The sequence below is a fragment of the Acyrthosiphon pisum genome, chromosome A2 (genome assembly GCF_005508785.2).
Source record: "Acyrthosiphon pisum isolate AL4f chromosome A2, pea_aphid_22Mar2018_4r6ur, whole genome shotgun sequence".
NCBI classification, from domain to species: Eukaryota; Metazoa; Arthropoda; class Insecta; order Hemiptera; family Aphididae; genus Acyrthosiphon; species Acyrthosiphon pisum.
The window spans coordinates 95,122,075-95,149,999 of NC_042495.1; the positions used below are offsets into that span (position 1 = coordinate 95,122,075).

The 27,925-nt window shown below is 30.9% G+C and overlaps 1 protein-coding gene across 1 annotated transcript; it reads left to right on the forward strand.

Moving 5' to 3' along the window:
* Positions 1-27,730, forward strand: LOC100161822. Its single transcript, XM_001951565.5, has 6 exons — positions 1-343; positions 21,809-21,958; positions 23,534-24,144; positions 24,995-25,312; positions 25,435-25,582; positions 26,453-27,730. Exons 1-6 carry the CDS (start codon positions 307-309, stop codon positions 26,722-26,724), a joined length of 1,536 nt encoding a protein of 511 aa, XP_001951600.1. The 5' UTR covers positions 1-306; the 3' UTR covers positions 26,725-27,730.
* The last annotated feature ends 195 nt before the right edge of the window (positions 27,731-27,925 follow it).

Genomic DNA, 27,925 nt, shown 5'->3' on the forward strand with positions numbered 1-27,925 from the left:
GCTCGTCTGTTCGACTGTTGTAGACGGCGACACAGTATCTCTGTGACTGTTGTGAATTACGTTTGCCCATCGGTCGCGTGTGTTGTGGCGTGCGCGCGTTATCTCGCCGAAACCGTTTTTGTTTCTGTTTTTTTTTTGTGATTTTTGTTCCGTAATTTATTACACCCATTCTTGAATAACATTTGACGCTTACTATAACTCGAGACGTGTGCGATTTACCTATCTCTCCGATGATGGAAGGCTGAAAAGCGTCGTGTTTGCCTGTAACGTACACCTATATAGCGAAATCTACAACGACCCTTCGCCATGGCCTACAATCTCGGAAGAAATGAAATATTGACAGGTTAGATACTGTTTACATGTGTAATATTTTGACAGTTTTTCTCCGACACAATCCAAGTTCGATTATCATTATTAGTCTATTAGATCAATGAAGGGGAAGAGCTATAATAATATCTTGTAATTTTGACGCGAATTAGGTGAAAAATAGACGCATGTACCATAGACCATAGTGCTTCATAATAGATACACGAATCGCTAAATAATAATTAGAACTATTCATACAGGAAACGAATCCTGTTTACAACCCTGTGTTAACTAAGTGCTATCTATTTGTTTCTAAAAACAAAAAGTTGTAGGTAGGTACTAGGTAGGTGGTACTTGAAAACGAAAATTTTAATGAAAAATAGCCATTATTGGTTGTAATAATAATTTAGATAAGTAACTAATCCCAGCGATGATTATTAAGTAATAAGTAGTGATTAAATGTGAAAAGTGAAGGATATTATCTAATAATATTTTATTGTTGAGTATTAGATAGGTATTTCAATTAATTTACTCATGATATATTGTGTATTTTGATACTTAATGTTCTCAATATTTAATACCCTAATGACAACAATTAAGCATAAATTTATTTTCTTTACTAAGCATGCTGAGTGCCGCTCACAGCCAACGAGGCTATGTGTTTAGAATGTTATGATTCTTTACTGCAGTTTAATTTCGAGTTTAATTTATAATATCTTGTATATTTTTATCAATTTCGTCTATAACTACCGCGGTTATATAATGAAGTAATAACACGTAATTAACATAAGGAAATTATTAAAATATTATAATGCTTCGATTATTATCTGAAAAACAACTTTATACCCTTATTATAATAATTAGCAACATGATTGATATAAATCGGAAAAGTTAAAGGATTATGATCCGCAAATTTTAATTTTTAATATGACTACGACTTACCTAGTGTTTCAACTGCACAAGTACTTACTTTTTCTTTATTTGTACCAAACGAATGGAGATAAAGCTTAAATTATAAAACTAACATTAGGTACCTATTATATTATTTACAGCGAATACCTAATTGTTTTATAATTGTTATTTAGCTAGTGTAGGTGCCTACTACAATTTACTTAAACGAATCAAAACCATAACAAAGTATATACCTAATTTAATGCCAACCATCACGTGTTAAATATCCGAAAAGATCCTGTGGTATAGTGTGTGGAAACAAAACTGTTTTATTCTGCAAACAATAATAATTATAAGTTAGACTGACATACAGCATTCATTTCTATCGAAATACTTTCTGTTTTACTAAAACCTATTTAGGAAACGACTATTAATGTTTTCTACGCTATTATGATATTATGCCTAATACGAAGAGAGTACTGCTAGTTTTTTTAATAATAGATTTTAGTTAAAAAATCGTAACAATATATTTTGTTAATAAATAATAATACATACTTACTGCACAACTGCTGTATTTAATATTTTTACGGATATTTTTTCATTGGTCTACCAGTCATATTATATTAGTTAACTTGAGTTGTGACTTGCAATAAATCGTTAATTTAATCGTGAATTTCTGACATTTTGTTGTGGCTGTTGACTGTGGTTATAGTTGTAATTTAAAATGATTATAATATAATATTGTGGTTCGTCTGATGACGACCGGTGTTCAGTGTTCGCCATCCTGCAAGTTATTTTTATTAGTTGCTTTGTAAACAATAGATGCAGGTATTCGTACAATCGTACTGCAATAGTCAATTTGTCTTCAAACATGATTGGATTATTCTTATCACACGTTTCACACGCGTTTTTAATTTGTATTTTAAATTAGCGAATATCGAAATATTCTAGGAATAACGTATAATGAGTCAATGACGAACATATTATTTTGGGTAGCGCATATTAAATATTGTACGTACAACGTACCTTACCATACGTTAGGTATGTAGGAAAAACAATTAAGATTCGTGGCACGTTCGGCACGAAACGACCGAACAAAATGCGTCTTGAAAAACAGGCTTAGCATTCTTCAGTTTGGGTCAGAAAGATGAACTAGAAAATATGCACTAAGCAGGTTCCAGCGTCTTTATTTTTAAGAATATACTCTGGAAACTTTACAAGTTTAGATCTTTATTTCCTTAAATATAGCTTCCTATAAAGTGGCCATAGCACATTCATAAAAAAATGTGTTTCATATAATATTATAACAGTACAATATGTACTCAAATATACAGCGTGGTGCGTAAAAATACCGTAGACACACATGGCGCTACACTGCATAATAATATTATTATGATACCTACGAATTTATCGATGAATATCGATCGAGCTGTAGGTACGCCTGTATAAATTGTATTCGTAACGACAAGAATCCGTATACCGGTACGAAGCTCGAATTCCACTTTATATTAAAATGTAGTAATATTACGTGTAGTTATGTCACTGTCGAACATAATCGGTTAGGTATTATAGTATTATGCCAATTATATACACCGAGCACCTAATAGACGCATCTGCCAATAATCTGTATTGATGACTTCAACGGAAACACGTGTTTCTGTGACCGATGTTAAATCATTTAAAACACGATTGTGATGCGATTTCACGAATTATCATATTAAAATAGTGTGAGACTTAACCGCGCGCGGTATAGGCTGCTGCAGTTTATGTCGGAAAGTTATAGCCGACTACTTTCACTGCGTACAGTTTAAAGCCGCGCCATCGAATGAAGACGTTTGCTGGAGATTGTTCAAGTTTAAAATACGATAATATTATTATTATATAGCATTATACGCACAATTACTTTTGCCAACAATAAAATAATATAATATTAACAACGTAGAAATTACGCTTCTTTTATTTATCATATATAAACGTTTGGACGTTTATAGCATTAGAAAACTTAATCGGGTGTAAAATAATAATGTCAATATTCAACTTACAGTAGTGAGCAGTATAGTGACGCAGTAAATACGTTTTCGATGATAGGTTGTAAACACGGTAAAAACGAATGGACATTTACTGCAGCGGCAGTGACATATTATAATAGTATCTCTAACTTAGTTGCTCTACAGAGTCTACTAGCTGTCTAGTATAAAATAATATAATATTATAAGTCTTAAACGAGCATTATGAAATTATACCTATTCGTGCAACTAAACGACCGTGAAGATTACAATATATTAACGCGTGCTGTATGCGGACCTTGGCCGTCGGTAATATATATATTTTTTATGACCTAAAGATTGGAACATCGTATATGGGTATATGTTGATGAGTTCTGTGCGTCGCATATTATATACCTACATATTTTACTGCAGACGGTTAATATTCTCAAGTTGATATTATTTTTCGTTCCAATGGCGGTAGTTTTATAAGCAGGGATCCCTTGAGGCAAAACAGATGCGTAAGACGAACAATATTTAAAGTACACATACCTAACAAGTGTGTATCTATATATAGGTAGGTACAATATTATAGGTTAGGATTGGTAAACATATTATTACATTTTCGTTTAATCGTGATCTGCCGTGTGTGTGCGTGAAATGCGCGTAAAAAATACAAATGGTTAAATCGCAAAACCGGAATCGCTAATTGTCACTTACGGTAAGCCGCGACATATTCGCTGGCTACCTACATTCGTATGTAAAAAAAAACACAGATACAGATGCACGGCTCACATAATCCGTCAATAAAACCGTCACGCGAAAAGAGGTTACTGGAATACTAGTCCGACTATATAAGTCGAACTTAAATGGTTTTTTTCTCGCAATTAAACGTTTGTGTTCTACCCCATTAATATTGTGGTTGTGAGTGGATACGTCTACTGCAGCAGCACAACGTGCATCGAAGCGACAAAACGTAAATAAAATACGATACAGGTAAAGACACTTAATACGCGTCGTCGTCGTCATCGATCTATCGCGGAGAAACCTATATCGTCTACTTTACGGAAATCGAATACTTCCACGTGTAACGCGTTTACTTATAATATCGCAATACTATAAATATATACAATAATATGTCTATATCGTCGTGGGTGCTGCCGTATTAAAATGCATAATCTACCTATGCGGCTATGCGTTATTATAATAGGTTTAAAAAAAAACACACACAATTTGCGTTACAACGATGATCTACACCATTGCCGACGATAGCTGGCTTATATATATGTTTATTATAATGTTATAATTTATAATCGTTCCCATATAGTAATAATTGAGTCGAGTCGCATGTCATCTCGTTTCACCTTTGTGTGTGCGCCACTTGTCACGTATTCTCCCACCCATATTTACGGATGACGTAGGTATCTATAACATCGTAAACGCCAAAAATACTATAAGTTCGGTGTTTAAGAGGATGTCTGCGAACTATTGAACTATTTGTTTTCTCTCTCTGACTCCTACCAATTTTACGTCCAGTTGATCCAACCCGAGATCCAACCTTATAATATGTCTATAATATGTTGTTACATTTATTACAAGGGTGAATTTATCTATTATCAAACTTCAAGTTAACAAAATAGCCTGTGGTCATTACGTTCAGTGCCGTAGCTAGAAAAAATGTTGGGGGGCATTTAATTTTTTTTTCTAGCTTTTGAAATGCTAGAATATCTAATTATGACCTCTTTGTTCATAAAGTGTATCTAATAATATTTTTATGACTATATTATATTTTTGTTAACAAGTTATGATACCTACATTTGCTACATTTAATATAACAATGTATTGATATTATTGTAAGCCATAGGTTAATGTATTCATTAATATAAGCATATTAATATTATTATTCATTATATGATAATTATATCAAAATGTGTTGTAAACAAAACATTCCATTTTTTGGTTCAAATATTATTAAAATTTACTAACAAAAATACAAGACTATATTAGGGCTGTTAAAAGCTGGTAGTTTTTTGTGCAGTTAGATCAATAAGCGGAAAAAAATACTTCCAGAAATTCAATTTTAATTTCGAAAAAAACATAACAATTTCTACGATTTTTAAGTTTTGTAGGAAGCGATTTTTTTTTAGTACCTAATTCAAAAGTAAAATTTTGAAAAATAAAAATAAAATTACTTTGATATTATCTCGGATATTATAATACTAATTAAACAATACTACAGATCATAAATCAATTTCCTACATAATCTAGAAAAGAGATTAAGGAATTCAAATATATGTTTTCAAAATTAAAATAGCCAAAAGGGTTTTTGGTACTGGGTGCATTTTTCTCTGGGAGTTTTGTGGCACATTTAAGTAGAACATTTTTTTATCACAAATTATAGTGACGTGACTGCGCGTATGTACTTTACTGGGGTTCAAGAATCTTAGCCGTAGTTTATCTTAAATTACATAAAGCGTTCGGGGAACTCGCACACATTAATGATCAGTCACTACACACATAGATATAGTACTAACGATGGATGTACAATATTTCCTAAATCCAACCCCTTCAAAATGGTTCACTTTCGACAGACTTTACTTTTAATTTTTATCAAACATAATATATAATATTATATAATATAATATAAAACAATCTAAAAAAAATGTCGGAAGGGGGGCATGTGCCCCCAGTGCCACCCGTTGGCTACGGCACTGACTACGTTGGCTATTTTATGATATTTTTATTTTATGTAAGTTGTGAAGTAGTGCACTATAGTGACATATGTGAATATGTCATCCGTGTAAATTATTAAAATTTAAAAATGCTTATAAATTCCATAAATATATAAATATCGTCAAAAATCCAACGTAGTGACACAGGTAATGTTGTTAACTAAGTTAATACAGGGTTGTTTCTGCTAAACGTAGATTGGCTATGTTACGCGTGAGTCAGAGAGATAAAAATGGTGTGCTGGCATAATTTATTTTGAAAATTGTATTATTTAAAAATAATTTCATGAATTAATATCAGAATTAATATCTCAGAAGCATGATTTTGTTTTTAAATTTTAGATTATACTGCCTTCCGTGTCATAATTTATAAACAATCAGACAAATTAAATATTACAACACTGTATGATAAAAATAACACAATTATTATTAGTCCTCTTAGCATAATAATAATATCGAGGAATATATTTTTTATTTTCGAGTTGCGTTATTACTATTCTTTTGACGGTTATAATTATGTATGTATATGTAATATACGAGTATTCGCGCCGAATTATACCTTCGGGATAAAAGTTGAACGACGTTTTCCGCATTGAAAAAATCGTACAACCAACGACGACGGTATAAATCAAACGCGCGCGCGTATCAGCGGAAGGTCATCGTTTCGTTAAAGCTTATGCAACGCGTATAGGTCCTAAGAACATTAACAACCGCTTTCTTCCTTTCGTGTACAACACACACATACACATAGACGATGTATTTTAAATGTCACGAGTCGAAATCCAATCTGGTCCTGTTCTTCTGAGTACGGATATTATACGTTAAAGTCGCATATTACGTTTCCGTTTGGAACAATTATATTATGTTCTCGGACACTTCATCGAGGACCGTTCGAGCGTGAGTTATCGCCAAACGCCTGGACATCCAATATAGGTATATTTAATAATTGTATATCTATTATGTGACTTTCACGCAAACCAGGTAAACAAAAACGTTAATTATTGTCGGATTATTATTATAGTGCAACGAGTTGATTGTTTTTTTTTTTCGTTGAGACGTAAACTCGTTTTCGTCATGGTCTTTCCGTATCGTTTCGTTATCGCAGCTGCACGGGCGATAGTTAGGTTATAACTTATAAGTTATATTATATACACCTGTATAGTGTATACGGCTACATAATAAATAATAATAATATTAAACGATCTCTTTCGTCTCGCATAATAATATTATTATATATTAACTATCATACGTACGCGATAGCAGGTGGTTTTCATTTGTCAACGCGAACACGCATCATCGCTGGAGCTTAGTCATATTAAGTTATTTCCGGCACACCGCGTGCCTAAATGTACTTACGACCAAATACTATATACGATAATACAGGACACTGTATTAAAATAGTGGCGAACAATTTGTTATCATTGCCCCCCGAAATCGTATAATTATATAATTGTATATATAATCTGCCTATATTTTGCTATATTGTATATGTTAATCGTAATGAGTAAAATAGTCAACTATTATAACAATCTCGGGGGCAATCAATATTATAATGATTTTAATTTGATAAGAAATAGTTCGCCAGTTTTTATATGCCAGTGTCCTGTATTTTCGCATATAGTATTTGATACTACCTACCTAATTATCTTATTTGATTATGAATTTATTTTACCCATAGTAAATAATACTATAGGGATCTTTTAAATATATAGATCCCTATAGCTTCACATAATATGATTCTAGTATCTTTCGCGTAGTGTGCTATACAATCATAGACCTATAAAAGAGTATTTTTATTCATATTTTATACCCAAACATAATAATTTGGGGAGGTCAAACGAAATTGCATAAGTTCCTTTTCGATGTTTATTATTTAGGGAAATTATTCGGGACGAATGTACCGGACTTATCTAACCTTTCTCCACCATCAATAATATTATTAACCAACTCGATAAGAGCGCATTTCGGAATTGATCGGCGTCCAAAACGCGCAAGTACCTATATCACATTTTAATAAAATACATATAATAACATTATCCTTTCTAAACGACGAAAAAACCAGTCTGGTTGTCTCGGCGATAGATCCAACAGAGGCGGCGGCGGCGGTGGCAGGAAATCGCGGCTTCCTCCCGACCCCGAGGCGGCACAATAACCTGCGTCCTATCCTCCACCTGTTTTTGTAAACCGTCGACCGCCGTGCAGCTCGCGACATGCCATTATAACATGCTATGTGCATTCGCAGTGGTATGGGACGCTCATAGCATTCGTATAGTATTTTATAATAATAAGATAGGTGTGCGCCCAAGTATTATGTTGTTATGTTATTCTTATCTGTTGTTTAATAATACAAACGTTTTTTTAAAAAACGGGTACATTTTTTATATTATATATAGGTATACAGGGAGATAGTTTTAAAACAAAACACTCAAAACACTCTAAACACGACGAACTTTCGGTTTTAAATGGCCATCTATGATTATAACGAAAATGTTTTTCTAAAATTTATTGTTGATGTGAATTTGTGATCTGAGTGATCAACTTTGAACGGGACAACTACAGTGTAAGTACTAATATTATACCACAAAAATCATACATTTATACCCATATCCATTAATTTATATAGTGCCTAAACTCTTAAACTAGGTCTTAATCCTTTAACCTTACATTTTTATACATATACGATATACTTAATCATAATTGTTTGATATTTTATATTAATTATAAAAGTACATTATTACAGAAACCAGATATTCATATTTTTTATTTATTACGAATATTTCTATAGGTATTGGCCGATTTATATCGGGAAAAGTAATCGCCCTGTATACTACAACTGACTTATATAACTCCCCTCTATCTGCGTGGTCTAATTCGTTGGTGACCGATATAATATTAGTGTTATACGTCAGAGAGATCATTAAAAAAAACCCTCCTATCAGTCATATGTTTGTTGGTTGGTCGCAAACTAGATGTATATAGTACATAATCTATAATTTATATTGCATCGCGTTACGTCTGCGGGTCTCAACAGGCCCTAAGGGGCCGCTAACGCACAAAGCCACGGATCGAATATGTAATATTATATTATCTCGAATTCGACCAACGGTATAATATTATGTTTTACAATATAGTAGTATTTCCTTTATACGGCTTCTGAATTTGAATAGATTATCATTGAAATATTCTCTACGAATTAAATAATAATAATAATGTTATAATATACATGATACAATTTGTTAGTGTATTGGATGTATATTAGTGTATAGTAGTTATTGATATAGATCATCACTGATAGTATATTCGCTGCAGGTTTTCGATACGATTTTTGAATATCCGTTTCACAACTTGTTCGAGTTATTGCTTTGGAACGGACGGAACTTTCTACGCATAATACAAATTAGGTATAGGTAGCGCATTTAAATTGACTAGCAAACATAATATTGGATACTTTTAATAAGTATTTTATATTAAATGTATGATTGCCAGTTAATGATAGATAATATATATAAAATAATTATGAAGTACAAAATATATATTCGAGTGGGAATATTATAATCTAAAATGCAATGATTAGGTACTGTAATATTTCAGTAAGTAATCTGTGATAATTTATTATATTTTTGTGAAAATGTATGAATGAATAACTATAAAATTATATAACATATTAATGTTTTAGTTTATTACCTATACCTATATATTTTGGTTTTTGCTATTGGAATTATACATAGGTATTTTAGTATTTACAGTAGTAAAAATATCTGTGCAATAGTATAGTTTTTGACGTCATCATTGTTTATTTAAAAATGAAAATAACCACTATTTATCGTTTTTCATTATACCTATATAATGGGTTATTAACAAGTTATTATTTATTTCTCATAAAAAATAATTAGGTAAGATCTTTTTTTATATATTTTTTAATTTCTAACTAATTACTAACGTATAGACGTATAGGTAGTCACCTACCTATAAATTATATACCTAGGTAGGTAATTTAGATTATCAAACTTGATTGTAGTGCTTAACTTAAGAGTATAGGTAAATGAAAATACTTCATTATATTTATTTTATTTTTTATATTGTTGGTAAATTTTATGTTTGGGAAATTGAAAAAAAAAATTTACACATGTCAGTTGCATAAAGGCTAAAGTAATAATTTATTTTTATGTCAAAGTATAATATCACACTCGTGGGTTTAATGGTGTAAAAATTTGCCATAGCAATAACACGAAAGACGTCAATCTAAATTTATAGTTTAATGGCATAAATAATTAAAACGAATAAAAAGTATTTAAAAATGTAAGGATTGGAATTTTTAAATTATCATTAATCATTCTATATTTTATATTTGTTCATTTCAGCTTGTTTATATTAACAATTTATAAGTACCTATTCAAGTTTTTGACTATGTGTACCTATAGTGGTTTTTTTTATACAATTTAATAATTTATAAATAACTTTTTTGTGACCATAAATCATAATATTATTAAGAAATACCGTAATTAGTAATTAACTTCAATTTGAATTTAAAATATTTGTATCTAATCATTACACAGAGGTCTTTCAAAGTTTAAGATGAAAATTATTCATCACACTGTAAGATTTGTAAGTGCCGGTGTGTTTTGTTCATTTAAAAACGGTCAAAATTATTCGGTAGGTATATAATATAGTATAGTATGGGTACCTAAATTTATAACATTTCGGTTATCATTTATCATTTCACTCGAATTAAAATTTTTAATTAATTGGCATAAAATATAAACACATTTTTAAATAGTTATACCTAGCTATTGTTTGCAATCCATATACACTGTGTGTGTGGCATTTTCGCGAAGTAAACAATGACGAAAATAAAAATTGACTATACTGCAAGGTGGAGTGCCGTTGATTCATTGTTTTCCATGTTGGTATATATCCAACGCGGGAAAATGGAAAAACTCAGCAGTTTTGTATTTCCACCCAGTATAATGTAATTTTACATAATATTTAGTACCTATGATAAGTCTAAGACTTGTCGCGTGTACGTTCGCGCGTCATGAAAATACCTTCATTGTATTTCAATAATTATATTAAATTATAGTGTTTACCATTTTAAATATCGAATTGCGTATTTGGTATCGGTTGTGAGTGGGCTGTGGTATGACGTATGTAGATATTAGACCCCGGGAATAGTTAATATCAAGTTTGCAAATGTTTCCTTTTCCTGCACATGTGTGATAATAGTATACCAATATCGGGTTGTTATCATACGGAATTGCATACTTATCTGTGTATGTATTTATGGTATAATATATTATTTACGATATATGTATCTATACATAATACGAATGAAAGTGATTTGATATAATTCTTTGTTATTACGGTAACCCATAAAAATGTTTTTCATTTATTAACGTTATGTATGGAACAAATGCCTCCGGCGGACAAAGTACCGTATCTCGTATCTATTCAATAAATACAGGACGTGCTTCTAATAGGAAACATTAAAATGAGAAAAATAAAAAATAAAATATAATTAAAAATAATAATAAACATATTCGTAATAGTTACTTTAGTATGGCATAATATAGTGTTTCGGGCTATTATATCCTATATATATATATTTACACACATATATAGATATGATGGTTTATGACACATGGTTTTTTAATATTCACATATTAACCTTCCCGCGTGAGACCAATTGTGAGATAACGTTTATTTTTATTCTTCTGGCACGCACGTCCAATAATAATAATAATAATTAGTGGCGTGGGTGGTATACTGCACCAGGTTATGAGACGTCCGCTTTTGCTAAGACTATAATACTAATAAGTTATAACAAATACTAGGTTTATGGTAAGACTTAATTCCACTGAAATCTCTTGCGCTGTGAGTCTGTGACACTAATCATTAAATATGGTATTCTAAAAGTATTCTAAAAGTCGTCAAAACTCATACTACTACCGTCAGAATTATAATGTTGTCACCGTTTGCCAAATGCGTGAATGTTTTCAGACAATTTACGACGGACGTAAAAATATAATCGTAAAAAGCCCTCATTTGCTTAATAATAATAATTATTATTATTGTTTTTAAACGTCCCATCATCATCTTCCATGCTGATATAAATTATTGTTATCGGCTATTCGTATAGATACTTGAGAATTGTATATGCAATTGGTTTTCTCGTCGACTGTGTAGTACCTATAGGTATATATAAATATACATATAAAAACAAGGCGATATTCTTACCTTGTAACGTTTAAAAAATTATTATTCCCATAACCGGCCTATACTGCGGTGACCTACACTAGATTGGCATCCAACTATCCAAGATCTAATTACGCCCTCCACAATACGCATATAAATATTCTAAATTATAGACGTCGAGTCACCGTAAATACTAGCTAACTGGCGTAAATCAATCTCTAATATCTTGCAGAACTTCGACAAGAGTATAAATTTATTATTTTGTACATCACGGACCCGTGGGAGTCCTTATTACTCATCTTAGAATAAATTGTGATGCGTATACTTCAAGAACGAGGAAAAAAATACTGAGGAACGAATATCACCAGCTGATGCTAATCATAAATATCGTTTATGATTTGAAAGTATTAGATAAAATTAAAAATAAATATGATTGTAGACATTTTCGTACAACTGCGTGTAAATGGGAAAAAATTTAAAGAAACTAATTGTTTTCTGAGGAAGGTACCTATACATAATTTAGATATAATGGTGGGTGAAGTGTTCACCTTACGGGTGCCATATAGCTGAGAAATATCGATTGCTCCTATTATAATCCCTGTGAGCAAATATATTGGTAGTGTAAGTCCGCCGATGATCCTAATTGTTGCATACAAATTGGAAGTTAAACATCGAGATTTCGTGTATATATAATATAGAATCTCGTACACGTTTAATATTATAGTATATAGTATATTATGGTCAGTGGCCGACAAAATATACCCGTATTTACTCTTTAGGTAAGTACCTACACCGCGGAGAGCGATTAACTCCACGAATGTGAAATCAACCGAAGTCGTAAAATTATCTGAAATTCGGTACCAATTAATAACGCGTCAGCGGGAGACCGGGCTGCCCGCCGATCTTGGACAGCTGACCAGACAGAATCGGATATTGGTATATAATACATATAATAATATTATATGTATACATATTACGATTATGCGATCCCCCGGGAAATTGGGGTTACCCACGAAATGGTTGCCGCGATGCACCCTCGGGCGATCATATAACGCGATTCATCGTTTAAAACACGTTTGACTATTATATTTCATATATACTCAAGAAAAGTTATAGTCGTGCGAGATAACCGGTAATGAACACTCTATGCGCACAGTTTCTAGCCACGCTACCTACTACATATATATAGGTACGGTATTATTATTATTATAATACACATGCTGCACTGTATTGCGAAGTATTATAATTATATAGTAAGCGTAAAAAATGTATATATATATTTATATATTCATAATAATATATGTATTGGGGAGTTTAGTTATGTTGACTATATGGTTACTCAAAATGGCTATTGCGTAAGGCCGTCCGAAAAGAAATTCAATAAACTTCATATATGTATATACCTCTACCTACGTATATATATATGTATATACATGTATGTGAGTATATACAGCATATAATAAATTATACGCGCAAATTGGCCCAGAAAAAAGTTATATACGACATTGCTCAAGAATTCCGATGTTTATGATTTCACGAAATTAGCTCGAAAAGTAAACACGATTTTCAAAATATTTAAGGCACACAGCTGCTTGTTGTTGCTCGTTAAACTTATTTTTGTGGAAGATGTGAAACGTTCAATGACATGTGCGAATAAAAGTTGCGTAAACAATACGTAAGTTATCTGAAAAAAATAGGTACTTTTTTATGTGCATTTTTTACTTGTCTTTGAACATATTTGTGTTTGAAAAATAATTTATGGCTCTTCGCTTAAAATAAATGACGAATAAATATACACGTATATTTGCTTAGTTGGAATGAAATATATCATCTTTTTTTTCAACCAAGATTGAGTATGATGCGTAATTTCAATTTATTACAATTACGAAACAATAACATGCCCATGCCAAAATATAGTATATTATATATTATATATATATATATGTACTTTGTCATGAACATACCCACGTTAACGGTTGTCAGTATCTATATATAGGTACTATATATAGTATATAGGTACTACAAAAATATAGGTAGTATAGTTTTTTTTTTTAAATAAATGTAGGTATTGCTTTTGTTGAGTAAAAAAAATAGTTTAGATACGTTCACGCATTCAATAAAGCTTCTAATAATATTGAGCAAAATATATTATACAATATACTTTATTTCTTTGGAGTTTAGAAAAGTAAAACAACGTTACTAAAAATTTTAATTTGTTTTTTGTAGGATAATAATATTATTACGTAGCCGATGTTAGTTTAGACTGCTTAGAAAGATCTTATACGATGTATATATTATAATATGACACCGCAATGCTTATAATAAGTTATAACTTTTTCTTGTAGGAATCTGACAAATGTAAAAAATATCTTAATATTCTCTTGTCGTATTTTAAATATTTAGTAACATAAATCATACAACCATTAAAATGGGTGAAATTGTGTCTTTCATAATTTCATCGCATGTAATTATACTGCAATATACCTACAACATGCATATCTTGATATATATGCAATAAATAATTCACAAATTGAACATTTGTTACCATTTTTGGGTTTTGTTTATCCTGCTGCAAACGAATCTACAATCGAACCATTCTAAGCTATCGGTCGATGTTTTTATTCATATACTTATATACCTATATTTGTTTATATATAGGTAGGTGCTTAAAATAATATTTGTTTCAGCCCTTTTTATGGTTATGAATTTGTTGATGTTAGTGAAGTATTTAATATAGGTACCTACTCTAAGTCATATCGCAGTCGTATGACTATGTTCAAAAATATGTTATCAAATTTACATATTAAGATCTCATATTGAAAATTATTTTTGATAATTGCTGATTTAAATAAATTTAATTTAGTTATATGTTTGTACCAACATATTTTCGTATTAAAATATTTGTAGTTTCTCATTTTATGCGCTTAAATATGGTCTACACCTATATGTATATATTTGTTTTCGAATAGAAGGTATACATTTTCGAAGCAATTTATAAAATTAGTACCTCGTAAATAATTTATCGGTTTGTTCACGCAATATCTGAGATAGGAGTGCATTTCAAGAGAAGCAAGTAACTCAGCAAAACTCCCATACATAAGCTAATGGCATTATATTATGGGTGTGGTTGTTATAATATGTATACACGCATTATCGTTATAGACTATAACATCATAACATTTTGACGCTATATAAAATGAACAACGTGCATACATGACATAAGCGGAAATCCATTCAAATTTCATAGAGCAACATTTTGCATAAATCGGCTTGCAGACCGAAAATTCCAAAAAAGTAAAAACTATAATCGTATCAAAATTTGAAACGAGAAATTTTGAGGTACCTACTGTTGAAATATTTTTAATGGATTATATGCAAAGGATATCTTTTGTAAAAAAGTAAAATAGAATAACAAATTCTTATAAATACCTCTGCAGGCTACAGTGGCGTAATTAGGAATTTGTTTGGGGGTGGGGGTAGGATAGGCATTCTTTTACCATGTGCCTAGATATAGACCTATTATAGATTTCTTTATATTCATTATATTAAGGAATTCTATTTAAATATTTTTTGTCATGATGTCAGCACATAACCTCACAAGTTACAAATCAATAACTAAATATATATATATGTATACAAATTTAGAAAGGTTCTGGAGGGATATATCCACCTCGTCATCCCTTATTACACCCTTGCCCGCGGCTGTTATACCTATATAGTAAATATTCGCTCGCGGTAGTTGTAGGAACTCCCGCCACAGATGGGCTCAAGAATTATCAAAAAATTACAGCATAAATTATAATCTTGGTTTACTGTTATAATGTTATATAATATAACATTGTTGTTGTAGGCTTATACACTATACATAGGTATTATTATTTTCACATTCTATTTCACACGCGTATCGTATATTATTGGCGTAGGTATATATACTGGACAAATCATAATAATTATTAATCGGACGCCCGGGTCGTAGTAAACGTTAAGATGTTAACGAGTTGGTTATGTAAAATAGAATATGATCAGTAGATAGTTATCGAGTACTGGTATATTTTAATTTATCCTTAATGTTATTATGTTATCAAATACTTTTTTTTTAAGTATACGCTGGCGTAAAATTAGATTAGTTTCTTTCGTCCTTCGACACTTAACTTTTAAAAGTATTTTTCGTGATACATAATATGCTATATTCGTGGATCCTATTTTAATCTATATAATATAATACCTATATTATATACTTGACGTGTTATGATATTAGAAAAAAACGATATATACCTAGGTAAGATAATTAACTTTGTCGTGCTGTATTCAATCACAACTGTTGTAATTACCTATATATAATAAATATAAATATATAATGATATAATACCACCAATGTGGTTTTGTAGAATGCTATATGTATATATTATATTCGTAATGGTATCAATTAAAGCCTATGTTTGAATTCATTGTTTTCAATTGGGACGAGAAGACTACGCCTGTTACGCGGCCCGCGCTCTTTTCGTCCGTATAAAAATTATTTCATTATTATTATTATTATTATTGTTATTACGAGCTCCCACATGCCGCGATCTCTTCGGTTTGGTTTACACGGCGTACCTATATATACATAAATACAATGTTATACATTACATATGTAATACATCGTTCGTATTAATCAACGCCATCATTCGGGACATTATAATAATTCATAATATAAAATGTATCCGTCGAGCGGGGTTAATACCCTGAGCTCGGCGAGACGTGCATATCATAATCGGGAAGACGAATAATAATTATTGTAATAATAAAATTTAACCCGATTAGTATGATTATCGTGCCTATTAGTGCATGCTTATGCGTGTCCGGTGTGTGGCTTACGCGTTAAGGTCTCCACCGATCTGCATATAGCGACCAAACGGTTGCATTTAAGGAGATTATCTTACATTTAAATGGGCAGTAAAAATCGCATAATATTACACCCCCACTGATAGGCTTATCTAGCTTTTAAATGTTTTGCTTCTCTTGATCATATTATTATAACGACAACGAAAAATAAAAATTATGTCGACAGTTTAAAGTTTTTATTGAGTACCCACCTTGATTAAAACAAGATGTTTTTATACTATTTGTCGAAACGTGGGAATGCTCCATTTTTTAGTTCAAGGGGGGGGGGCTTCCTTTAAATCAACGCTAATGGCTCTCGGGGTCGCCGGTTCGGCAGGATTATTAATATTGTTAAAAGTTAAGTGCGTATACTTTCACGCACGATGGACGGATGAACTACTATACATTTATGTGTATATTATGTATATATAGGTACACGTGCGCTCCCCTCGTGTCGAGTTGGTACTGTTGCTGGAAGACCGCCGTTCATACTAATATATTATAAAACTATATAAGTAGGTACCTATGTATATGTTTATTTTTATATACCTCTTAGGGTCCACGTGTATAAATCGACCAGCGCCAGCAACCATCGACGGATGTGTGGTACGTCTGCAGTTGTACACTTACGAGGACAATGAGTCGCTTTTGTTGTGTACGTGTAGTTACTATCATAGTGTGTGTGTGTGATCGGTATGCGCCGTGTAGACGCCAATGAAGATTTTTGTCCAGAAAAAGGTTTGTCACAGGACAAAAAAAAAACATCAAATAAAAATTACAATTAACGATGTTTACGATGCTAATGAGATAACTTATAATACTATACAATAGTTCTGCGCGCACGTGTGTATGGGACCGACAATGAATTAGAAAGTGAGAGCGGCCGTTACGAATGCGCAGGATTCAACGAAATAATATAATAATATGTATAACGTTGTTAACCACTTTGGAATAATTGCACCAATATTCAAAATTGCAGTGGTGCATGGTGTGTTATACTGCCCTGATTTGTGTGGCATTTATTATAGAACAGCAGAGAGTATAACAACAATTACTATAAGTATTGTGTTATATAATTATTGCGCTGGAAAGGATTCTTTACCGAGCACCTATAGGGCCATATATATCCACTAACCGTCGGGAATATTCGTTTTTCTTAAACTATCGCTATAAACTACCATATTATTATAGACGTCAGTAACTATTGCCATTCAAAAAGATGTTAAGTACAATTATTATTGTTCGATGGGACTATACCTACTTAAATTACAAATATATTATATGTATCGATATTAATTTTAACATTTTAAATATTTTTTAAGTACCTATATATGTACTTACTTATAATTGGAAAAATAAACACCTACTTTGAGTTTAAAAAAAAAATACTACGAGCCATAACACAGGATATTGTAATAGTACGAATAATTGAAAAAATTCTAGAAGTTTATATGTGTCAATATGTATTTATTATTTTTTTTTACTTATCTGACTATCGGACTATCTAAGCTCAGGGATATATCACGAGAATTACGTAATATTTGTTTTTACGGCCTATAGCTTATTTGTTATAATATTACGCATTTGAATAAAAATGTATAATCGTTGTTGTTTATTCATGACCTACACTAAATTTAACACTATACTATATGCACATTATTATTTAGTAGGTAAAAACACTTACCTTAGGACTATTAAAATAAATTATGTGTTTGCGAAGAATATTTGCGTATAACTTTCATTGTTGGTTGAACCAAACACTACTACCATACATCACTATATATGCATTTGCATCATCGTCTAACAAAAACTCTTAGCAAAAATAAATATTGAATATCTAAATGATAGCCGTTTTTAAAAATAGTGTTATGTCATTTAATAATTTCATTTAAAACCGTTCTTCTATTATTTACTATTTTCGTTAAAATCGATTCTGTAAGTATACTCACGTCATTGAAAGTTTGGTAAACAAATTATTTTTCAAATTATATTATAATGTGTGTATTTTAAAGATTATCCTAATAGCAAGCTTAATAATTATATGAGATAGCAGTCGCTCTTTATACATTTTTTTAAAAAAGCAAAAGAAAAAAAATTACAGTTCTTTAAAATGACTTTATATAATTATACTATAGAAATTTGTTTAATTCATATTTAACTATAAATGTTTTAAGAAAGAGAAATAGTAATACAATCGCCCATACTAAAATATGTAGGCACTCGAACTTCCTTGAATTTTTTGAATGGACACAGTTCTTTCACCAAATTCAGGATGACAACTCTCTACGACTGTGTAAAATGTGATTTTTAAATATTTATGTTGCATAATTGTACTTGAATAAAAACTATTACAAACATTCAAAGTAGTGAATACAAAATAAATTCTAAGAATAAATATTATATGTATAAATACTAAATTTTAAATGCGATTGTCATTGTTCAAATCGATAATATAATATAAAAATGTAACTATTGTTATAATATCAAGAGGTTATAAATATTTAATTTGGTTGGTACTGCAATTTTATTGTAGGTATACAAAGGCTTGATCAATATTTTCCCTATATACTAGTATAATGTACCTAGAAGTACCTATATGTTTTATTGATACCTAAATTTTTAAAATTTATAATAAACAATTTTTAATTATATGTTGTAACTTTTTATATATGTAGGTATACATAATATTATTTATTAGTAAATATACGTGAAAGTTAACACATATTATATTAGGTACTCTTGCTAAAACATCAAATTACAAATACTCGTAGATTCTTCAGCTCGCCATTGAACTATATATAAATACCTATGTGTATAATTATTATTGTATGAAAGTAGTATAGGTATAGGTAGTATAGGTATATAGTATAGGTATATCGTTATTATCCATAGTTTTTCATTAAAATATACTCTTGTATGTGAATAATGGTAGATTTGTATGACTATTTTTATGTAGTGGTAAAAACACAAAAAAGTCATTAAGTCCAATTTAAATTTTAAAAAAAAAGTTTAATATTTTACATTATGTATTTAATGAAATTCGAGTATTTTTCTTACTGTCGAAGCCTACGCGATTTAAAGAGATTGGTAAATTATCACAGTCACAATTCAAAATCGTTGACAACGAGCCCATTACACGGATGAATTAATTCTGTTTATTGTGCATAAATATATGTATAGTATCCCGGTTTCATTCGATTTAAATAACTAAATATTTTTTTTTTATCGGAAATTATTTTATAATCAATTGAACGGCATAACAATCGTTTAATTTTTTTTATTTAAAGATACATTTTGAAGGTCAATGTGGTGAGATACAATTTATTAGCATTCACGATACCTACGGTAATATGAGCATCGCTAAACATTGCCAAATCACGATCAGCCGATGATCGTTTAGCATAATATTTTTCTCTCAAACATGAATCATTTACTAGGAAATCGATTTTAATATTATTTTAGTATTATTTTATGGCAAATGATGATTAAATAGATACTAAAACAGTTTTAAATAATAATAATTATTATATTTGTCCCAAACTCCCAATAATGACCAAATGATGTAGTTTCAAACGATCGAAAAAAACACGCATTCCTTTAGGTTATAGAGTATATGCAATTTTTGACTTTAAATGTTATTTAGTTAATATTTACTACAATATCGATATAGGGCAGCATACAAGTTGCATCCCAAAAAAAGTTATATTTTGGTATTAATTTGGGTATAAATTCAACCGAAATAACTACGTCTTGGGGATGACGCAGCTTGGCGATATTTTTCCTACTCGCTCTAATATAGTCATAACTCATAAGTTATGACTCATAAATCAGTTACTTCCTCAAAACTATATTTTTTAGTTTACATCGCTTTTTCTATAGGTAGTCAAAAATTAATTTTATTTTCAATTTTAGTGCAATAGACCTAAAATGTATATATAAGTTTGTAGTTAAAATGTAAGTTGACAATTATTGACGATTCTATAGTGATATTATATTATTTACGGACATTTTTAAAATATTTAAGTTACAATTATACATTTTTAACTTTAACCGTAGACTGTAGTAACGATTTTTTCCAACACTTGGAACTTAAAGTTACAGAATAATAAATTTCCAAGTATTTAATATACTTTCTATAGGTACTATTGTAATAGTTTATAGTCTTAATTATTTTGTTTTATTATACAAATTAATTATAATAATGTGTAATTTGTTATTATTACAAAATATTATATATTAGTATCAACATTAATTATATAAGAAATGTCCATTGGCAATTTGTATTTATTTAAATGTGTGATGATGTAATATAATATAATGATCTGTAATCTATAATTTATAATATTAAAAACTAACATAACTATGCTGTTCAAAATGTATTTTTTTGGACGCAAGTTGTTTTAAACATTTCAACATGCAAGTCACCTACTACAGATAATAATCGTGGACGCAAGTATTATGCACTGCAATATAGAACTCCGATTTTATAGAAAATATCATATCTTACCTTAGTAGATACCTCAATTAATATCAGTTTTAAATATTTAAGACAGTTGACAACTGACAAGGTATTATTATTTTGTACCATATGATAATATGATAATGATATTATATACTAATATAGTAATATAATTGACATCTACGTGGTGATTTTTTCCAGAAAGTGAGAAATGTATGAACGGTTTTACGATCGTGGTTATTAAAAAATATAAATTTTTTTAAGTTAGAAATAAGTGTAAAACTGACTGATAAAAAAAAAATACAAAAATAAATATTTATACGTGTACGTACACGCGTCATGAAATTAATAAATATTTAATACATTTCTATCTGTTACAGATGTGGCTCTATATTTGCAAACGGTGTTGGTCGCCGAATCCCTTTCAGAGCGAGCCGAAATACAACGCCAACAGCTCTTGGAAAAACTCACCAACAGAGAAATGTCACCGGCTAGGACTCCGTACATGGACATGAACGGACGTTCAAAGGGTGATTATTTTAGCACATTTTTTGTCATGTTTAATTTACATCTCCGATTTTCGGTAATATTCTAAAATCAGAGATGCCGAGAAAAAATATGTGTAGTATACTAATAGCTTTCACCGGGTTGGAAAATAACGGTAGGTCATAATATTATATACTCATATACAGTTTGCAAAAGAAGATGCGGTACTGCCATCAAATAACTTTATATATATATTTACGCACACGATACGAATACATAAAGAGGTAGTTTTTATTATTGTGGCGTTGTCTCGTCGCCTATTTCAATCGTGACACGATGGGTTTCAAGGTAAAATGTTGACACGATATCAAAAACGACAAAAACCCACGGCACAATGCTTCCATGCCGACGTGACGACGCCACAGGTAGGTATATAGTGATGGTAGGCCGATAAATACCTACAAAAATGCCCACTACAAGAATAACATAAATATATAAGAATACGTGCAGCGTACCGTGTCAACATTTGATATAATTATTTTGCGTTTAATTTTAACAATTCTATGCAATTTCTTTTGTGCACACGTTTTCCTACATATCAAAAACGTTACACGGTAAATAGTAAAAAAAAACATCAAATTATTTAGTACCAAATACCAATAGATATAAACATATAATATTAGATATATGTATAATATAATATGTTAATTGTAAATTAATATTTTTAAAATTAAAATCATGTCGAGATTGGAAGCGGAGATCTTAGTTCTTAAGTTTCCATCCATAGTAGTCTACGAGTATACACCCAACATTGGACAGTATGATTACTCCTATGTTGTTCATTTCCATCATTAAATAGGTAATTTTGAAAACTGTGTACAACAATTATTATTATATTGAAATTAGCTTTACGTACCTAATAAGAAGTAAATTTTATTTTTTTTAAATCGTAGGTAGAAAAATTAGTTATTTTTGAAATTGTCTTGCCCGGTAATTTTTTTTTTAAATTCTCTAAAACTTTATGGCGTCGCTGCTGTATTTCTGTTATAGATTTTTATTTGCCTTAAGATGCTCTTGCAAACCCTATACATTTTCCATCAAATTGACCTAATAGCAATAACTGACAAAAATTATGAGAAATGTTTTGATTCGGTAATGAAGTTAATTTTGAATCGATCGGATAACATTTTTAATGTTTATTCCTGTCGAAAATTTGCTGAAATTTAAAAAGTGCTCCACCGATGCATATAATATACATATATAGCTTTATATTTTGTATATGCATTCAAATATCTTTACAATTTTTAAATTCTAACCTTTGAAAGTACTTAAACTTTTGTCAGGAGTAGCTATTTCACGTTCATAAATTGGTTTTGAATATTTTGATCGAATGACTAAATGACGCATGTACATACATGTGCGTAATATATTATGTATGATGCGAGCGATGGTTGGGAAGTATATATACACACACTAATGTTCATTTATTACACAAAGACACAAGGAGTGCACGAAAGAATTATTGCCTAAGCACAACTCCTTAAAAATGACACGTCTGCAGGGACCTTATCATAATAATATTTTAATATGTGCATTATGATTGGTTTCAATGTATACAGGTCTGATAATGAAGTCCAACAGCTTCGCGTGCTTACACCAGCAAGCGGCGTACGAAGAACTGTGCTCGAACCAGCCTATCTACAACAACGTGCCGTACGAAGACGACATACTCAATTACGAAACTTTCGTGACCGGCTGCAACGGGTACAGTCCGCCGCCCAAACACCACCTGAACGCGAAACGGCACAGCGCGCCTAACAGCGGCGGTGGCGGTGGAGGCGGCATCACCGACAACAGCAACCTGTCGACGGGCTCGTTGTGCAAATCAGCGTTGAACGGCAGCAGCAGCCTCAGCAGCCGGTCGAACAGCGACTCGTCCGAGAGCTCGAAGAGTGAGGTGATCTACGTGTCGGCGAACGCGGTCAAGTACTCGGCCAGTAAGTACGGGCCGCTGACGAAACGAGAGAAGATACTGTTCGTCGACCACACGAAGAAGTACTGGGCCGCGGTGCTGTCGTCCACTATGTACGTGTACAACGGCGAAAAGGAGTTGAAACCTTGTCTGGTCGTCCACCTCGAAGGATACACGGCCAGGGACGCGGCGAGCTCCGGCAACCGGAACAAGGACTGGGTATTCGAAGTTGTGTGCCCGGGCAAGAAGACTTACCAGGTATAATTACGCCTATTTTTATAACCTGTATTATGGTATTATTATTATGATATGTAAGTATATTGTATTGGATTGTGAACGGTCGACACGGTAAAATAATATTTAATATTATAGTGACTAAAAACACGAACTAAAAAAAAGTTGAAATGTATGTGATTAAATAAATGAGTTATACAAGTTATAGCCTTTGTCAATAGTCTATTGTATAGAATACCTTTATTTTCTATTCGAATAAAATAAACAGACGAAAAGGTACAGAAAACCCTTATACATTTTTCAAAGATTATTTTAAATAGGTAATAGTATTCTAATATTTTTATTTCAATACATTTATTCGAATACTTTAAAAAACTGTATAGACCATCGGAAAATATAGACATATAGATGTAATGAAATAGTATACAAAAATTCGATAAAAGCAAATGATTTAAAAATGTTTTTGTTAAGTTGATAGAAACAGAGAAAACAGTAAATTGTTTAATGTTTACTTAACAAATTTACCTAAATGGTTTATATGAATATTTTATTTTTACATACGAATACATGCGAATATAATAATATATACAAAAAAATATAAAAGACAGTTCTTAAATTTAAAATCCTACGTACGTCAGGAAATAAAATTAAGTGAGATACCTATCGAATCAGATTTCTCCTTATTGGAGCTAAACTAAATTTGTTCGCCAAGAATAAATGTTCATAATATAAACATCCTAAAATCTTGACATTTGAACCATTAGTATAGTGCTATATACTATATAAGTAGTACTTATCATAGTGTTTAACAGTGTATAACACAATATATTATTACGTATTAATCGTAGCGTCGTACGTTTTTCTCGATTTCCAGTTTATAGCTCAAAACCAAAATGACTTGCACTCTTGGATCGAGGCCATCAACAATTCGTGCAGCAAGCCGTCCACCCCAGAAATGGAGCAGCTCCCATCTTCTCCCATATGCTTCAAACAGGAGCTGTTGCCTAACCGCGAATTACCCATACCCCCTGCTATCGAAGACCCCACCGCGCAGGATTACTATTATGATAAACCAAATCCCATCATAAGACCGGTCAATCTTTACGAGAACGGGACGGATGACGTAGACATGATTGAGTCGATATACCACTTTATCGACGAGTCCAGACAAGAAAAGGACACGTTGCCAAAGGTTTATATTACCACTATTATTATTATTATTATTATTACTGGCTACTGGTATTGTCGTTGTTGTTGTTAACCGATCGTTATCGATTTCTCGGGACTGATAAAAATGTATGTTTATTTTTTCAGATCGATAAACAGTTCTGGGACGGCGACACGTCGTATTACAATATACCAAACAACATACCGGTGCCCGTGCCAATCAAGGAAGATCGAAATAACAACGAATACGATGATTATTTCGCCGAAAAGGAAACTAGCTACGACATAATAACAAGTATGTTTTATCAAACCCCTCGTTAGGCGCCAGTGTGGTAGACAGGAATTTCGGCACAGAAATAAGGATCTTATAGTAATATCGAAGGAAGGGTTTTAAGGGCTTTATTAAGTAGGTTTTAGAATTACAAAAAAATAATTACAAAAACCGATCGTACGATTTAGACCCTTTAGATTCTGAGTACAGCGATGAATGTATTGATTTTACATTGTGTGTGTTTTTTTCCGTGTGTCATCAATCATCGCCTATTGGAGTAGTACAAATGATTCGATTTCTACTTCAGCATCTTAACTATCGATGATAGTACCTACTACCTAGGAAAGTGAATCAAGTTAGTACATTGTGGTAGGGAATGGGTGTCAAAAGCAATAAATCCTCATTATAGTTCTTAATATAATATCCATTGAGTAAATATTACAATCGATAATCATACAGAAAAAAAGTATATGAAAATTATTATTTTTTTTTATATAACATGAGAAACTGTTATAGAAAAATAACAAAACTAAACAGGAAGACTTTTGAGGCTATACTTGGCAATAAGTGGATTTGCATATTATTGAGATTTAAGTATTTTTTATTGCATAGAAAATTCATACATATGTAGGTAAATAAGTTTGCCAAATAAAGTTCGTGTAAACTATACTGTGACTAAAAATTGAAGTTTAAATAATATATCTAGTGAATTATATTTTAATTACTTATAAATTATAATACTATTCAATTAAAAAAAAAATAATAATAAAAGATAATAATCAGAAATCAGTTTACCACTAAAATTGTCATAACTCATAAGGTTGTAACATACACACACTTGTAAATTTGTAAAATATAATATAAGTAATGGTAATATGTGAACTTCGGTTTCAGACGACGAATGCGAGGTGACTGTGGCGGACCCGGTTTTGGGCGTACAACAGATAATACAAAAAATCGAAGAGATAAACAGCAAAAAGTCATCGCCTTTTTTAAGGCGTAAATCGCAACCAAAGATCAACAACTGCAACGGGCCAATGAGAAACTCTACGCCGATATATACTACCGATGAGTTTTATGAGCCCATGAAAGTGATAAAAAACATACAACCCAACAACAACGTAGCAACAGTTGTCGGTTCACAATCGTTTCGAAAATCTCGTTGAACGCGCTTATGAGTTCTCATTGAGAAAATATACAACGTCCTTGTTATCCAATTGTGCGGAATCTCGGCCATGTCGTAGTTAAATTTCATTAATTTCCCTTAAATCATCTTAAAGGTTTAAAAGTTACGACGGTTGCGGATTGTGTAATATTTATACATTCATTTATTTAAGATCATAATATACATATCGCGACGCCGCGGTCATACCGAAATATGATACATTAAATTATTATTTGATAGTAAGTCGCTCAATACATTTTTTAAATTACAAACAATTTTGATATTATCATGATATCTTATACACTACCTATATAGTTTTCTCCTATTCTGACAAGTCTGCTTACCGGTAGAGATCGTGTTTATACACTGAATATTATAACACATTATATAAAAAATTTTAACAGCGAAAAAGGGAAAAGCTACTTTTATGTTTCTAGTCTGTAGGTTGTAAACAATTTTTACTTTGTTAATTGATTTTTTTTTATTATTATATAATAGTATTTAGGTAGAAATTAGAATTGTCCGATTAATAACATTGATTTATTATTCTATTATACTGTACTTTTTTTTTTGTATACAAATAAACAAATACATTCCGTGTTATCCACTCAAAAAAATAAAATGTACAGAATTATACTGTTAAAGATTACTGTTGGATCTCTATAATATTATATATTATATTGTATGAATTATACTTCTTCCCTTTAAAATGTCACATACCCTCATACTTTTTCGTGCTTTATACATGATAATGTTCTTTAGTTCATCAGAATATCGCATTTTTTTACCGCTTATAATTTTATTATTAGTCAACTACTGTTAATATACATTACTTAGGACTTAGGTGTTAGATAAACCATGGACTTTATATTTTGTAATTTGTACATAGCGTATTACTATACTATATAATATTAGTGCAAAAAAATAACCGCATTGAATGTAATTATTTACTAAAACTGAATAAATGCAGTAACATAATATGTAATATAAAAACATTATAGTTAAAATTAAAATTGTATTTTCTATATTATTTTTTATCCTTGTTGCCTTATTAAGATATACATATTGTATAATTGGAAAATATTATATCCTATTGATATAATACTAGTTGTCCCAACCGGCGTTTCCCAGTCAAAGTCAAAATTTTTTTACATTAACAATATTATAAGGATACCTAATATAAGTATAAGTTCAAACTTCAA